The following is a 14,665-nucleotide window of genomic DNA, read 5'->3' on the forward strand; positions in this document are numbered from 1 at the left end:
CCCCAAGCCTTAGTTTTTCCTGTGTGTTCAGCTGGGGGGCCGGCATGGGAGTCACTCAGCCCACGCCTGGCATACGCTAAGAACCATGAAGCCGGCCGAGATCATGCTCGGTTGTGTTCTTTCCACGGTGCCCATCCTGCTTTTTCGCTCTCTCTCTCTTCTATCTTTAGATTACAAAATGTAACTTTTCATTAATTGATTTGTGTATGTATGTGGGCGCATGTGTGGCCAGAAGCCAAGTTACAGGAGTTAGTTTTATTCTTCTACCATGTGGGACCTGGGCATCGAACTTGGGTCTTTAAGTTCGGCAGCAAGATCCTTTATCCATCCACTGAGGCACTTCACCAGATCACACACGCAGCTTCTTTCTTTCTTTATTCTTTTTTTTCTTTCTGAGACAGACTATTACCCTGTAGCCCAGGATGACCGTGAATTCATCATCCTCCTGCCTCAGCCTGAACAGTGCAATGACAGGTGGGCTTCCCCATACCTGACCTCAGTTGACATATTTGATGGCATCTGCTGCCTGCCCTGCCTGGGAAGCCTCCTGCGAGTGGAGCCCATGACCTAAACTGGAGCTCTACCTGGCGTGAGGCCAGTGGATGGGGCTCCTTTTTATTTCCAGGGCCCAGGTAGAGCTGGCTCAGCCCTTGACCTTCCTGTCTGTTTTTGTCTCCACAGACACACTGTCTGTACCACGGTGGTCACCACAGATCCCACGCAGAGACCTTGGCAACTCCATCAAGCACAGGTAGGTAGGAGGTTGTGCCTGTGTGTGTGGAGTAGGGGTTGGGGGGGTGCTGAAGCCTGTGGGTGCCAGGAATGTGCCCATCCCCAGCTTCCACACCACCACGCCCTTTTGTCTTTTGTTGGATTGAGGTGTCTGCATCATAGCCTCGCCCTTATCAAATCCACACAGGACAGTTAAAAAGCAGAGGCCTTATGCTCAGACTGACCTGAGTTCCATTTTCCTCCTACTAAAGCTTTGTAGCTGTGAGAAATTGCTTAGCCTCTCTGGACTCCATTTTTTTGTCATTTTTATTATCAAAAAAAAAATCACACAGCGTACAATGAAATAAAGGAAGACCCTGGGATATCATAATCAAGACCTTTAAAGAAATAACACTAAACTGTACATCCATGAAACAAGTCTAGCAGGTTACAGAGTGTGGCATGAAAGTTATATAGTTAGAGAAGAAAATCTTTTTCTTTTCCTGTAGGGATAAGTTCATACATTCTACCTACAAATGAAACGATATATTAAGGGCCGTGCACACACCTCATTGTATCATAAAGAACTTCAGGCTCCACGTGGGGGCTCTTCACCCGGGAAACTCCTTTGGATGGCCAGCTAAAATCATTGCTAGAGGTTACCCAGAGCAGGAGGCCAGCAGGAGGCCTTCCCCAGGATCCTCCATGACTTAGAATTTGTTTCCAACAACTTCTTGATTCTCCCAAATTCAGCTTTCTACATGTTGCCGCAATGTAGACTCAGGGGGGAGGCACAGAGTCAGACCAGGATGGGGGAACTCACTGATAGATGAGGAGACTTAGGCCCTGGCAGATGAGGGAGGGAACTGACCGCTAATTATAGCATAATTAGCTCGGCCCCTGTGATCTGAGATCCCCCCCTGGTGAGTTTCTGTACCTGGGGGAGCCAGCTGGGTGTCTTGTTTGCGCCTTCATGGAGCTATCCCTCCAACTTGCAGATTCCCAGTGTCCGCGCCTATGGGACATGGGTCTGTGTCCCTGGGGAGCTGGCCAGTTAACAGAGGGACCTCCACAGGCCCCAGAGGTCTGTCAGCGGCTGAGGGGAGAAACCCCAGGCACAGACACACACACAGCTGTAGGCGGGACAAGGAGGAGAATAAAGCTGGGAAGTGGAAGGCTGAGTCAGAGAGAGACACTGCCAGCCACCATGATGAGAAACAGCATGTGAAGATGCCGGTAAGCCACGAGCCATGTGGCAAGGTATAGATTAATGGAAATGGATTGATTTAAGCTGTAAGAACAGTTAGCAAGAAACCTGCCATGGCCATACAGTTTGAAACCAATATAAGTCTCTGTGTTTACTTGGTCAGGTCTGAGCAGCTGTGGGACTAGCAGGTGAGAGAGATTTGTCCTGACTGTGGGCCAGGCAGGAAAACTCCATCTACACACAGCCTCAGCCTGGAGCAAGGCTGCTCTTGCCCCGCGACAGCTCATCATCAGTTCTTAAAGAAAAAAAAAATGTCACAACTGGAAACTGGAAAGACCTTGATGGAAGTTGTGAGACGTAGTGACAGACAGGTCCGTTGTCGGTGACTACAGGCTGATCTGTGGAGCGAAGAGGACTCAGATGAGGGCCTTTTAAAATGTTTCTTTGTTCAGCTCTACCCCTGGGTTGGCCACAATCCCTGGTTCAGCTCATCCCTGGGTTCAGTTCCACCTCTGAATCAGACCCATCTCTGGCCCAGCCATCCCTCCAGTTTGGTCACACTTGGGGCTCAGCCACACCCCTGGGTTGGCTCCACTTTTCCTTCAGTCTCACCTGCCTGGCTCTACCCTCTGGGCTTTCTTACCATTGCCCTGATGCCCCCCACCTTCTGATACTGATGTCCAGGGGAGTGAAGCAGGCTGACCATCTCAGGGCCCCATAGCTGGCTTCCTAGTGAGGCGACGGCCCCTTGATGAGTGTTACTCTTTAGCCACACCCTGCATCCCCCTCCCACCCCCCCACCCCAGGCTAGATGTCAGGAATGAGAGACCCCCAGCCTTGAAAAGAAACATGTGTTAACACCCCATTCCCTACGTTGTCAGATCTAGTGGTGCACACTAGCAGTCCCAGCACACAGGAGGGTAAGGCAGAGAGTTAAGAGTTCAAATAGCCTGGGCAGCATGATAAAATGCTGTCTCACAAAAAAACACCCACCACCCGCAGCAGATCTCACTCTGTCATTGGGATTGTCACAGCAAGAGCCAGGCAACAGGACAAAGCCAGGAAACCTAGGGGACAGGCCAAAACTGAAGAGGGGAGACAGGGAGACATCTACCAGCGGACCCTCACACCTGCCCCCCCCCCCTGCATTCCTGCCTTGCTGCCCAGTGGGTCTTTTGCCATCCCCTTCCCTGAGCTGCCCTAGCTTGCAGAATAGACCCGATAAGCCCTGCTAAGACCCAGAGGGGCTTAACTAAGCCCAAGTCCAAAGCTGGAGAGGGAGCATCAGCAAGCCAGCATCTCCGTGGTGAATACTGCTGTTTGCTTAGCTGTGGCAGCTCCAGGCTGAAGCTGGCTGGCTGTGTTCGAAGGGCTGACCCAGATCCCAAAAGAGGGGATGGCAGCGGAGGGGAGCCGCCTTCCCCCCTCAGAGTTCTCCATCTCTGAGTTACATAACCTCCAAGTTTCCCCTTTGACACTCGGAGGAGGCAGTGGAGATTACAACCACTGCCGACGGTGGCACAAATTGAAAATTAAAATTAACTGTGACCCGGGAACCTTCAATACTTTTGCCGGATCCAGCCGCTCCTCTGTCTCCTATCTCAAGGCAAAAGCACGGCCCAGCACAGGAGGGGTGATCGGAGAGTTAATCTGATGCCTTCCAACTGGCCTTGGTGACTGTGATGTGTGGGGACTTCCACACTGTATTTGCAGCAGGTGACGGTGACTGGGGGAAGGTGCTTTCATTTGTCAGGGGCAGCTCTCCTCTGCTACTGAATTTGGAGGTCCACTGCTCGCTTATAGACTTGAACTTGCAGACCACCTACAGTGTTTGTCGAGTGAATAAATGACCATAATGAACACTCAAGGTAATGACTGACACAGACCAATTCATTGAGCGTTTCATATGTACTAGGTGTTAGGACACCTTCAACATGTAACTCCCAAGGTCAATGTCAAGATTGCTTCCACTTTATAGGCAAGGATACTGAGGCTTCCTGGTTTAAGCAAACTTAATTGAACTTAATTATCACCTGTTTTGGAACAAGCAGGGCCAGAATCCAGGGTTTATAGGCTTCCCGTCATCCCCTCTTGCAGGATCTAGAGGTACATCCTCCTGGAGATGGGCCCACGACCACTGCCTCACCTTGGACATTTCCCATTTCTTTCTTACAGGTTTTCCACCAAGTACTGGATGTCTCAGACGTGCACTGTCTGCGGGAAAGGGATGCTTTTTGGCCTCAAGTGTAAAAACTGCAAGTGAGTGATTTCCCTTTAAGGGACTTTTTACAATACCAGATATCAGGCAGCACTGGGATGGGCTTTGGCGCTCTCCAGGGAGTCGTGAGTTCTTGACCCTGAGGAGAGACATTTGCTTTGTGCTTCAGAAAGGGTCCCAGGTGAAGCTGTGTGTTTGGGTAGGGTATCAAGGAAAATGGTTCTGAGTAAAGCCAGAGCTGAGAAGAGACAGTAGGAAGGCTAACATAACACCATGTGCTGGGACCGGTGGGGTCTCCCCTGCTCAGAGCCTCTACTATAGTTTTGAATGTGAAGTGTTTCACACAGTCTCATGTTATGGGATGCTTGGTCCCCAGCTAACGTTTCGGATCCTTTTGAACATGGGGTGGGGGTCTGGCTGGCAGACATTGGGTTATAGGAATAGGGCTTAACTGTTCTAGGCCAGCTCCCCTCCTGCCTCAACTCTCCTTCCTCACTGCTGCTATGATATGACCTCATGCTCCCACCACCAGGCTTTCCCGCCGTGGTGGACTGTGTCCCCTGATTTCTAGTTTCTCCACGTATTCTGTCACAGAAAAAGTAACTAATACAGTGTCAGAGGTTAGTGTCAGCAAACTTTTCTTCTAGTTGTCCTGTAACAAATACTTTAGGCTCCATGGTCCTTGGGAACCTTCATGTTTCCCTTGCAGCTGCTCAAAACTGATTCATGTATTTTCAAAGTAGCCACAGACAGTTCAGAAAGAGTTATGGCCATGGATTCGGTCCAATAAAACTTTATTTATAAAAACAGTGGATAGCCTGGCTCCAGTCCTGTGGTTTACTGATAGCTTTGGTAATTTGCAAAGTTCTTTTTCTTCTCTTCTTTCTCATCATGCACTGTCTCCGAAAGGGTGTCATGACTTCCCCATTTTCTGTCTGTAAAAATTGTGTCTCGACTTGGAAAAGTCCCAGCTAAGAAGTAGGAGGAAGGATTTGAACTCAGGTCTCTTAACTCCTGCTCCATTTCTTTCTATGGCTTCATGTTGGATGTTAATTCTGGTCGAGAGGTGGGACCGCCCAGACCTCCACTCCTTACCCCTTCCTTATAGACATTCTCTGTCATTCTGATGGAAGGTTAGGAAGGAGGCAAGAGAAAGCATTGGCACCAGCCATGGGCTCTGGAGGCACATTAAACCAGGTTCAAATCCTGTTCCTGCCACTTAGTAGCTGTGTAAACAACATGGGCACATCACCTCATATACTTGTCCTCACGTGAGTGTGTGTGTGTGTGTGTGTGTGTATATGCACACATGTATTAACTGTCTACTCAGGTCCAGCAATTACCAAACAGAAACATTTGACTATGGGAAAGATAGGGGTGGACATGTGTCTGCTTGATAGAAGACACTCAGTAAGAGTCTCCCCTGCCCCCCCCCCCCGTGTGTGTGTGTGTGTGTGTGTGTGTGTGTGTGTGTCTCCTAGGCCTGTTCAGGCATCTTGCAGAATGCCTTTCTGGTGGCCTCACCTGAGTAAGTCTGTCACACTGAGCTCCCTGCTAGCCTGGGCTATGGGGAGAGTTAATTATTTCCAGCCCCTGGGGATCTGTTAGCTCCATGGTCTAAGGGTGATTGGGACAGTAATTGCTGTATATTAGCATTTGGAACTGCTGTCCTCTGTGGTTCTGGGCTCTCAGGTGACCCCTCAGCTTTCCAACTCTGAGATGTGCATGGGCAGGTGCTTAGGTCTGGCTCAGAGGCTGCCCATTCTCCCTAGTACAGCTGCTGCCTTGGAGACGTCTTGGCTGTATCAAGTCATGCTGTGTTCTGTGGGGGGAGGGGAATGGCTTTCACATCCTCACACCTACTGCGTGGAGCCTTTGAAGTCAAGTAATTAGGTGACAGGGACGCAGCCAGGAGTCAGCAAGGCTGAACACTCCTCAAGCCTTTTCAATTTTCAGCACTAGAGGTGGGACCCAGAGGTGGCCTTCCTCCCTGTCTTCTGTTCAAGGAGTAATGAGCAAAGGCTGAGACCCTGCCAAGGGTGGGGAGAGGGGGCTGGGGACAGGCCAGCCGCGCAGAGCTGAGGCTCTGGAGGCCACCAGCACTAAGTCTGGGTCCCATTTCTGCTTGAAGTCTTAAGAGGCCTGCAATGTTGGGCTTTTTCTCCTCTGAAGAGCAGACATGATGTTGGCGCCCATCACTGGACTGCACGAAGGAGTCACTGATATGCCCTCGCCTCACACTGTCATCGGGGACCATTTCCCCCACCGCCTCTCACATCACCTTATGCAAAGTAGCTCCTGGCACATGGAAGGGCGAGGTCAGAATTCATGACTTCACCAATGCGCTCGGCCCTTTGACTCTAACAGTGGCTGCTGCAGCTGGCATGGTGTCTGGGTGTGCTTTTGTTCCAACCACATACCTCTGTCAGCTACAATGGGAACAGGAGCCAGCTCCATGATGTATTTGTACACACACACTGAAGTTAACAGTTGAAACCCACACTTATCCCACGGATAAAAACCCTCGGGGAGCCTCACTTAAAGTGAGGGGGTAGGCGTTTATTTGCATGTGTTTTCAAGGACTGACAAAAATGTGGACGCATTGGATGGGCTCCTAGGAGGGTTGGTGAGGGGTAGGAACAGATAATATGCAGGCTCCGTGGTCGCAGAGTTAGGGGAAAGACTCACTGTGGAGAAAAGAGTCTGAGTGGAACTGAAGGACAGGAGCGAAGAACAGTGGCAAGTGACCTTTCAGAGAGGTAACCCTGAGAATGAGGAGGTTGGAGGTCACTGCTTTTTTGTGTGTGTGTGTGTCGGGGGGGGGCATTGAGATGGGGTTTCTCTGTGTTGTTTTGATGCCTGTCCTGGATCTCACTCTGTAGATCAGGCTGGCCTCGAACTCACAGAGATTGGCCTGCCTCTGCCTCCTGAGTGCTGGGATTAAAGGTGTGTGCCACCACCGCCCGGCTGGAGGTCACTTCTTAAGGAAGTGGGCAAGGCTATTTCACCAGTCATTCACCTAATATTTACCAGCTGGATAATTAATATCACAGGCTAAGAAGTCATTATCTGTAGTGCTTGGGACCAAAAGTATGTTTTATGTTTGAAAGGCATTCTGAGTTTAGAACATCTGCATCATGCGCACATTTGCATATGTGATGAGGTGTCTTGGAGATGGGGCCCAAGTTTAAACTAGGCCCAAAACCTAAACTTCAATTGTGCAGTACTTTTGGAAACTTATATTTCAGCTCTGAGGTTAGGCGTGGGGTGCTCCCCCTGTGGCCCTACGGATGCTCAGAAAGTTTCAAATCGGAGGCCATTTTCGATTTCAGATTTTTGAACCAAGGATGGTTAATTTTAAAACATTAATACTCTGTACTGAAGGGTTTTCCAGGCGCCAGAAGCAACAATAAGAAGATAAAATGGACAAAGTCCCTGGACTGGTGGAATTTACCTGTGGGTGGGTGGGGGGTGGGTAGATGGTGCATGAAGTGAACTTGGCTAAAAAGATGGTGGAATGGGATGCTGTTGGCTGCTGTAAAGAGCAGAGCGGGCATGGCACCGTGCACGCCCGGGGACTTGTCATCCCGGTACTCAGGAGGCAGAGGCAGGAGGGGCTGGGGTTGGGGAGCAGCCTGGGCTGTAGAGTGAGATGCTGTTGAAAGAAAGAGACAAAGAAAGAGGAAGGGAGAGAGAAGAGAGGAAGGGAGGAGGGAGGGAGGGAAGGAAAGGAAGAAGGAAGGAAAGGAGGAAGGAGAAATGAAGGAAGGAAGGAAGGAAGGAAGGAAGGAAGGAAGGAAGGAAGGAAGGAAGGGGGTGGGTAGGGAAATAGGAAGGGCCCTGGTAAGAGGCTACAGTTTTTATTCAAGGGCTCTGGGAATTTCAAGCTTTTCTCTCATCTGGGTCTTGTGTATCATCATCTGTTCAGAAATGCACACAGCATGTGTGTATGTAAGACATATGGAGAGGACACATGATCAGAAGCCTAGGCTGCAGGGCAGACGTGTCTGTGACTCCTGATGCTGCCGCAAGCTGGTCATGTGATCACTTCTGTGCCTCCATTTTTTCCCTAAAATGGGTTTATAATGTCTGCCGCATTAGACAGTTACTGTTGATTGACAACTTGACAGGATCAGGAATCTCTAGGAACCACACCTCTGGGCATGTCTGTGAGGGAGTTTCTAGGTTAGATCGATTGAGGTGGAAATAGCCACCCTACCTGTTGGATGCACCATCTGGGGTCCTGGATGGAATAAGAAAGAGAAAGTGAGCCGAGCATCAGCGTTCATCTCTTTCTGCTTCCTGACTGTGGGGGCCACGTGACCAGCTGCCTCACGCCCCTGCTACCATGTCTTCCCGAGCATGACGTAATGTACCCTCAAAATGTGAGCCGCAGTAAGCCCTTCTCCCCTGAAGTTGCTTGTGAGAGAAGTCACTACTAAAACTGTTAAAAAGAAAAAAAAATCAACAAGGTAATTACCCTCTGGAGTTCTCACCTTACCTGGCCCATTATGAGTGCTATTTAATAAAAGCTAACACCATTACTGGCTTGACAAATGAATGTTGGGATATCCCTCCACCCAGGAAGCCAGAAACTTCTCCTTCCTGCCCAACCCCTCTCCCCGCCTCCACAGCTCTCCTCTTAAGTGCCCACTTCCTCCGGAATTATCATCAGCTGTCTTGTTGGGAGTCTGAATAGATTAATGAGCTAATAGGAAATTAAGGCTCCGAAAGCAATTTCCAGTTATCTAAATCGAGGCGTTTTCATCTAATCGGTTCAGGAGTGTGGAAGGGAGCTGTGTGCAGAGTGGTTGTGTGTCAGCACTCTCCCCGAATTGTTTCACACGTGTGGATGCAGCTGCCAGGGCTTGCTCCTGCACGGGGATGCTGATGGGTTTCCCGGTGTCGTCTGTGTCCCACCCGCCTCACCTGCCACGGGGGTCTGGAGCTCTGAGGTCTCATTTATTGGAAACTGCTCCAGTCTCTCTTCCCTGCTGTAGCCCAGGCTGGCCCCAAACTTATGATCATCCTCCTGCCTCAGGCTCCTCAGTGGTAGGGTTACAGATGTGTGCCACCACACTTGGCTTCATTTGATTTCATATAGGCAAACTGTAATTTACACAGGTGTATTTGGAGTCACTTTTGTGGTAGAAAAAGAGAATTGAAGCTGAGATGCATTTTTCTTTCTGTCTGACCTACTACAGTGTGATAAAAATAGGAACATCTGGGTTTGGAGAGATGGCTCAGTGGTTAAGAGTGCTTGCTGCTCTTTCAGAGGACTTTCAAGTCTTAACATCCTCATCAGGCTGCTCACAACTTCCTATAACTCCAGCTCCAGGAGATCTGATGCCCTCTTGTGGCCTCTGAGGGACCTGCACTCATGTACACACACACACACACACACACACACACACACACACACACACACACATACACACACACACACATACACACATAGTCTTACACATGTAGACACACAAGTAATTTTTGTGAAGAAGGAGACATTATCCCAAGCCACCATAGAGACATAACATTTAAACAAACCCTGTTTGTTTTAACTGCCGCAACCTCTCTTCCACACCATGCTTTAACCTGAGTTAGGTCACCCAGCCCTCAACTGTGTGGTGATTCTGTGTGACCCCCACCCCTAGATGTGACAATAGAAAAAGTCTGTACATGTTGTCACATAGGGGAGACATCATTGCCACTGGTTTAGAGAAACAGGTTTGCATAATACATCATCCACTCCCAACCAAAGGGATTGCAGCCTGCTCTGTCCAGCTTTGGCATGTCAGTTGCCAATCATTTGCCCAGCACAACCATGAACCCATTACCAAACCTTCACTCTCTGGGATAAGTGATAAGATTCCCACCTTAAGATTTAAGATGAATTATGGGGTTTTTCAACCCCATAATTTGCAGAGTGATTATAGTTGCAATTGCCCTATTTTGCCTGGACTTTCCCTGTTTTAGCCAAAGTCCCAAATGCTGGAACAAGCTCCTTTGGTCAGCCCTAAGTTAAGACACCTTGTCACAGAGGCAGGTTGGTACTAGCCAAAGCACTGACGTGTTCCAGTTGAGGTCATTGCCAGCTTCCGTAGGCGTGAAACCCCTGATCAATTCTCTAGGAAGAGAAGCAGCAGCCTCATGGGGCACTTGCCTTCCTCAAGTGTCCTGCCTTTTTTGGGATCTTTGAGTGCCCGCTCTCTCTGAGTCCCTTGCCTGCCTGTGGCTGCATGTGCTGACTCTGCGTTCTTTCCACACCCGCACTCACTCATTTGCACTTAGATGGGGCTCCTGGCCCTTTTCCAGTTTTGCTCCATTACAGGATCTGTTCACTGCACTTTCAATTCCCCCGCTTGCCCTGTGCAGTCTCCATACCTGTGCTCTTGCATCTCGGTTTACAAGATGGCTGTAGCCACAGGTGATAGGGAAATGGAAAGGGAAGCCAGCCCGGTTGATGCAGGAGCTGATTGATCCACCCTTACCAAACTGGAGACCCATGGGTGCAGCTTCTGCAGCTGCTGTGGAGTTCCTGGAGGCCCGGGAGGCTGCCCAGCAGGCAGAATGTTGGCAGGATATAATTATGAGCATGCGTTTTGGAGATCACCCTCTTGAAGGCTGAACCCGCTTTTCCACAAATAGAAACACTTCATTTCTTCCAAAAAAAAACCATCCTGGGAATTAATTATCTCTTATGTGTAATAGTTTTTATTATTATAGGGAAAAAATTTAGTTCTATTATAGCTATTTGTAAGAAAGAGATTCACAGAATTCTAGAAACTGAGGTGGGAACTCGGTAAGGTCATGGTAATAACAATTGTGATGATAATATTGCCAGTGGGGAGATGGTTATGATGGTGAGGTTGATGGTGATGGTGATCGTGAGGATGTTGATGGTGGTGATGGTGATGGTGAGGATGATGATGATGATGGTGAGGATGTTGATGATGATGGTGGTGATGGTGAAGTTGATGGAGATGGTGATGGTGGTAATGGTGAGGATGATTGTGATGGTGATGATGTGATGGTGAGGATGATGATGATGATGATGCTTATGGTGCTGATAATGATGCTTGCTGTGGGATGGATGGTCTTTCTGTGTGCTGTGAATATGTGTTGCTACTATTGGTTAACAAGGAAACTGTTTTGGCCTATGGCAAGGCAGGATAAGAGCCAGGCGGGAAATCCAAGAGAGAGACAGGGAGAAGAGGGCGGAGTCTGGGAGACGCGATCCAGCTGCCTAAGGAGGAACAAGATGCCAGCAGAACGGTAACGCCACCATGTGGTAAACATATAGATTAATAGAAATGGGTTAATTTAAGATGAAAGAGCTAGCTAGCAAGACTCCTGAGCCACAGACAAACAGTTTATAATTAATATTAAGCCTCTGAATGATTATGTTGTAAGTTGCTGCGGGCCGGGCGGGACACAGGAAAACTTGTGGCTACAGATGATGGTTATGGTGATGGTGAAGATGATGATGATGGTTATTGTGAGGGTGATGATGATGCTGATGGTGAGGATGGTATCAGGCCCCACCACATCGTAGGCATTTTGCTAAACACTTTAGAAGCATGGTTCCATTTCATCCATGTAACAAACTTGGGAGGAAGATGAAGACTTCCATCACCCCCATGTTTCAGATGAAGAAACTGAGGCCTCTGAAGTCTCTCATGGCAGGCATATCTGTCCCTCAAACACAGATCCCCTTAATTCAGCTTAATCATTTTGTGGGGCCAAGGGCTGGCCACACAGCAAGATGGCAGCAGGTGCCGCCCCCTGCTCTCCTTCCCTTTGATCTATGCAGAGCAGGGTGTGAGAAGCTGGACTCAGCCCTAACCCTGGACCCATGCTTTTCCCTCTGCCTCTCTGGCCTGCCGCACTCTCCCCTTGAGCCGTCCTTCCTTCCTGGAAGCAGAAGATGCCTGATGGGCCTTTGGGTTGTGATGGGTACCACTGGTGCTAGGGAGCCAGAGTGTCCGGGGTTACTTTTTTCGGCTCTCTGGGAACAGGCTTGACAGTGTCAGGGTCAAAAGTTAAGCTCAGGTTAGGCCAAGGTGTCGAAGTTCTGAGAACGTAAGTGTTGTTTTTCTTCATAACGGTGGCTGCCTTTTAAGCAACAACTGCCCTAATCAGAGAGTGCAACTCAGCTGGTACCAGCGGTGTTTGGCCGCAAGGGGCAAGGGCCGCAGCCTTTGAGGGGATTTTGTTCCCTCAGGCACCAACCCTTCCAAAGCTACTGAGGGAACTTATCTAAATTTCTATCCCTCTAAAGAACTCAGGATTCAAAGGTTGAGGTGGAATTCCGTTCACTCAGAGAGGCTGAATAGCAAGTAGCTAACTCCTCTGCTGGAGTCCTCTGAAAAAACAGCATCCTTCTCTCAGCCCTCACTTAAAAAAGCCTTGCTACACGTGGTTCCTCCTTACCACTTCCTGTCACCTGCTTGCTGACTCAGCCTCCTGCTCACAGGTTAATTTTATTTAATCAAACACATCTTTGCATTGTTAACAAAAGCAGTGGGAAAAAATGAAACACACTTAAAAATAATATTCCCCAACGTACGAAGGAAAAGGAGTTAGGTGCCTCCCCCCCTCCCCAAGCCACACAGGGAGCCTAGATTGGATTCTGCAGGTATAGGGGAGCCCTTGGAGGGCTCAGAGGACTGTGACACATTCAGACAGATATCTGGGAAGGCTCAAGTCGGGGAACCTGCTGATGTCAAGTGGGAGTTGATCCAAGAAGTGTCTACACTCAGAATAGCTGAACTCTACCCCAGAAGCCCCAATGATGAAATGTTTCCTTTCTACCATCCCTCCTCCCCCACATTGGCATCTTTTTCAAGAAACCCACTTGGAAAGGTGATTGAATATGCAAAATAGGGAAAGATAAAAAATTTAACTTTGTTTGGGTGGGAACACAGCCTTGCTCAGGCAGAAAACTCAGGAGAAATAGTTTCCATTTCTGGGCTCTCGCACCTTGCCCTAAGGCTCAGACATGAAGAACCAGGATTAGCACACAGAGGAATGGCTGATGGAGTTGACCGGCTTGGCCCGACACTGAGATGGCAGCCCCAAGAAAGGAGGGCAATGGGGCCCCAGCTGAGCTCTGCGCCACGTGCCCACTGTGCCGCACTTATAGAGAGCATTGTCTGTCCAGCTGGAAGTGGACATCGTCCCCCAATCAGGTCACCCCATCACTGACTGTGGAAGAGCAGCTTGTGTGCCGATTTGTCAGCTGACCACTCGATGCAAAATGGGTTTCCGAGCCCCACAGGAGTGTCTGTGAAAATCCAGGACTTGTCTCAGCACCCAAGATAATGAGAGGATCATTACCTGGGAGAATTCCCAGGTGGGGTGTGGAGGCTCTAATTCTTTATCGTGCTCCCTTCCAGCAGAAAATAGGGTCAGGAGACTGTTCTGAACAAACCTGGGTTCAAATCCTGACCCCATCGCTTCCTGATTGTCCGAACTCGGTCGAGGCGCAGACTCTGTGTGAACCTCAGAGTCTTCCCCTGCAAGGCGAGGAGAGTTGTATCTTCTGCCTTGCAGGTCTCCGAACGAAGGCTAGGAGTAAAGGTGCCGAGGACAGATACTTGACACAGGGTAGGTCTTCAAGAAGGGGCAGTCACTCTCCTGTTTTCTGTGGGAGCAACAATAATTATTGCTACTTTTCAGGGAGACTTTTCTTGGCTGGAAGGATGGGCTGGCCAGACTAACCAAGAGTCCTAACAAGAACGTAGGAGTGGGAGGGACATGGGTTCTCCTTGGCCAGGGGTTGATCCAGGGCTCTCTCTCTGCATACTGGTAATGGACCCCGGTCACCCAAAGCCCCACCTGTCCAAAGCAGCTGGCAGTGGCATTCTTCCCTCCATGCCTAACTCACCGGCTCACCTCACTGGCATGAGCAAGCTTGCCTCTTAAAGGATCCACTTGCCCTGGTATCTGGGCTTGTCCCAGGCTGTAGAAATGGGATCCCAAAGAAGACAACAGGATACTTAATGAGGTTCTACATATTGACTCCACCTTGTGTCTCTTCAGCCCTCAGCACTAGATGAATTTTGTCTTGGCGGGGTTCCCCTTTACAAGGAGGAAGGGGAGGGTGGGAGGACCCAGATGGTTCTTCAGAGGCTGAGAAGGGAGTGGGCCTCAGACCCAGATGCAGGGCAGGAGGTGCCTTGTGTTTTGATGTGACAAGTCAGAGAAATCCCTAGACACCAGGGAAGGGCCCTAGGTGCAGAGAAATAACTCAGGGGCTCAGGCAGTAAAATGCTCCCTGCAAAAACAGGAGGACTTGGATTGATTCACAAAATATACGCAAAAAAGCCAGGTTGGTGGTCCAGCAGTGGTGGTCCAGGTGTGGGGTGGTTCAGCTGTGGTGGTCCAGCTGTGGTGGTCCAGGTGTGGTGGCCCAGGTGTGGTAGTCCAGGTGTGGTGGCCCAGGTGTGGTAGTCCAGGTGTGGTAGTCCAGGTGTGGTGGCCCAGGTGTGGTAGTCCAGGTGTGGTAGTCCAGGTGTGGTGGCCCAGGT

General features: G+C 49.6%; 1 protein-coding gene across 2 annotated transcripts in view; it reads left to right on the plus strand.

Annotated features, from left to right (window-relative positions):
* The window catches only part of Ksr2 (kinase suppressor of ras 2), a 379,014-nt gene that overhangs the window by 259,687 nt on the left and 104,662 nt on the right, over nt 1–14,665 (plus strand). For both annotated transcript variants that reach the window (XM_052755170.1, XM_052755169.1), the window contains exons 6-7: nt 682–751; nt 4,094–4,177. In XM_052755170.1, coding sequence (XP_052611130.1) covers nt 682–751; nt 4,094–4,177 — 154 coding nt within the window. The remainder of the gene's footprint in view (nt 1–681; nt 752–4,093; nt 4,178–14,665) is intronic.

This window comes from Peromyscus californicus, unplaced genomic scaffold (assembly GCF_007827085.1).
Source record: "Peromyscus californicus insignis strain IS unplaced genomic scaffold, ASM782708v3 Scaffold_2__1_contigs__length_46816999, whole genome shotgun sequence".
NCBI classification, from domain to species: domain Eukaryota; kingdom Metazoa; phylum Chordata; class Mammalia; order Rodentia; family Cricetidae; genus Peromyscus; species Peromyscus californicus.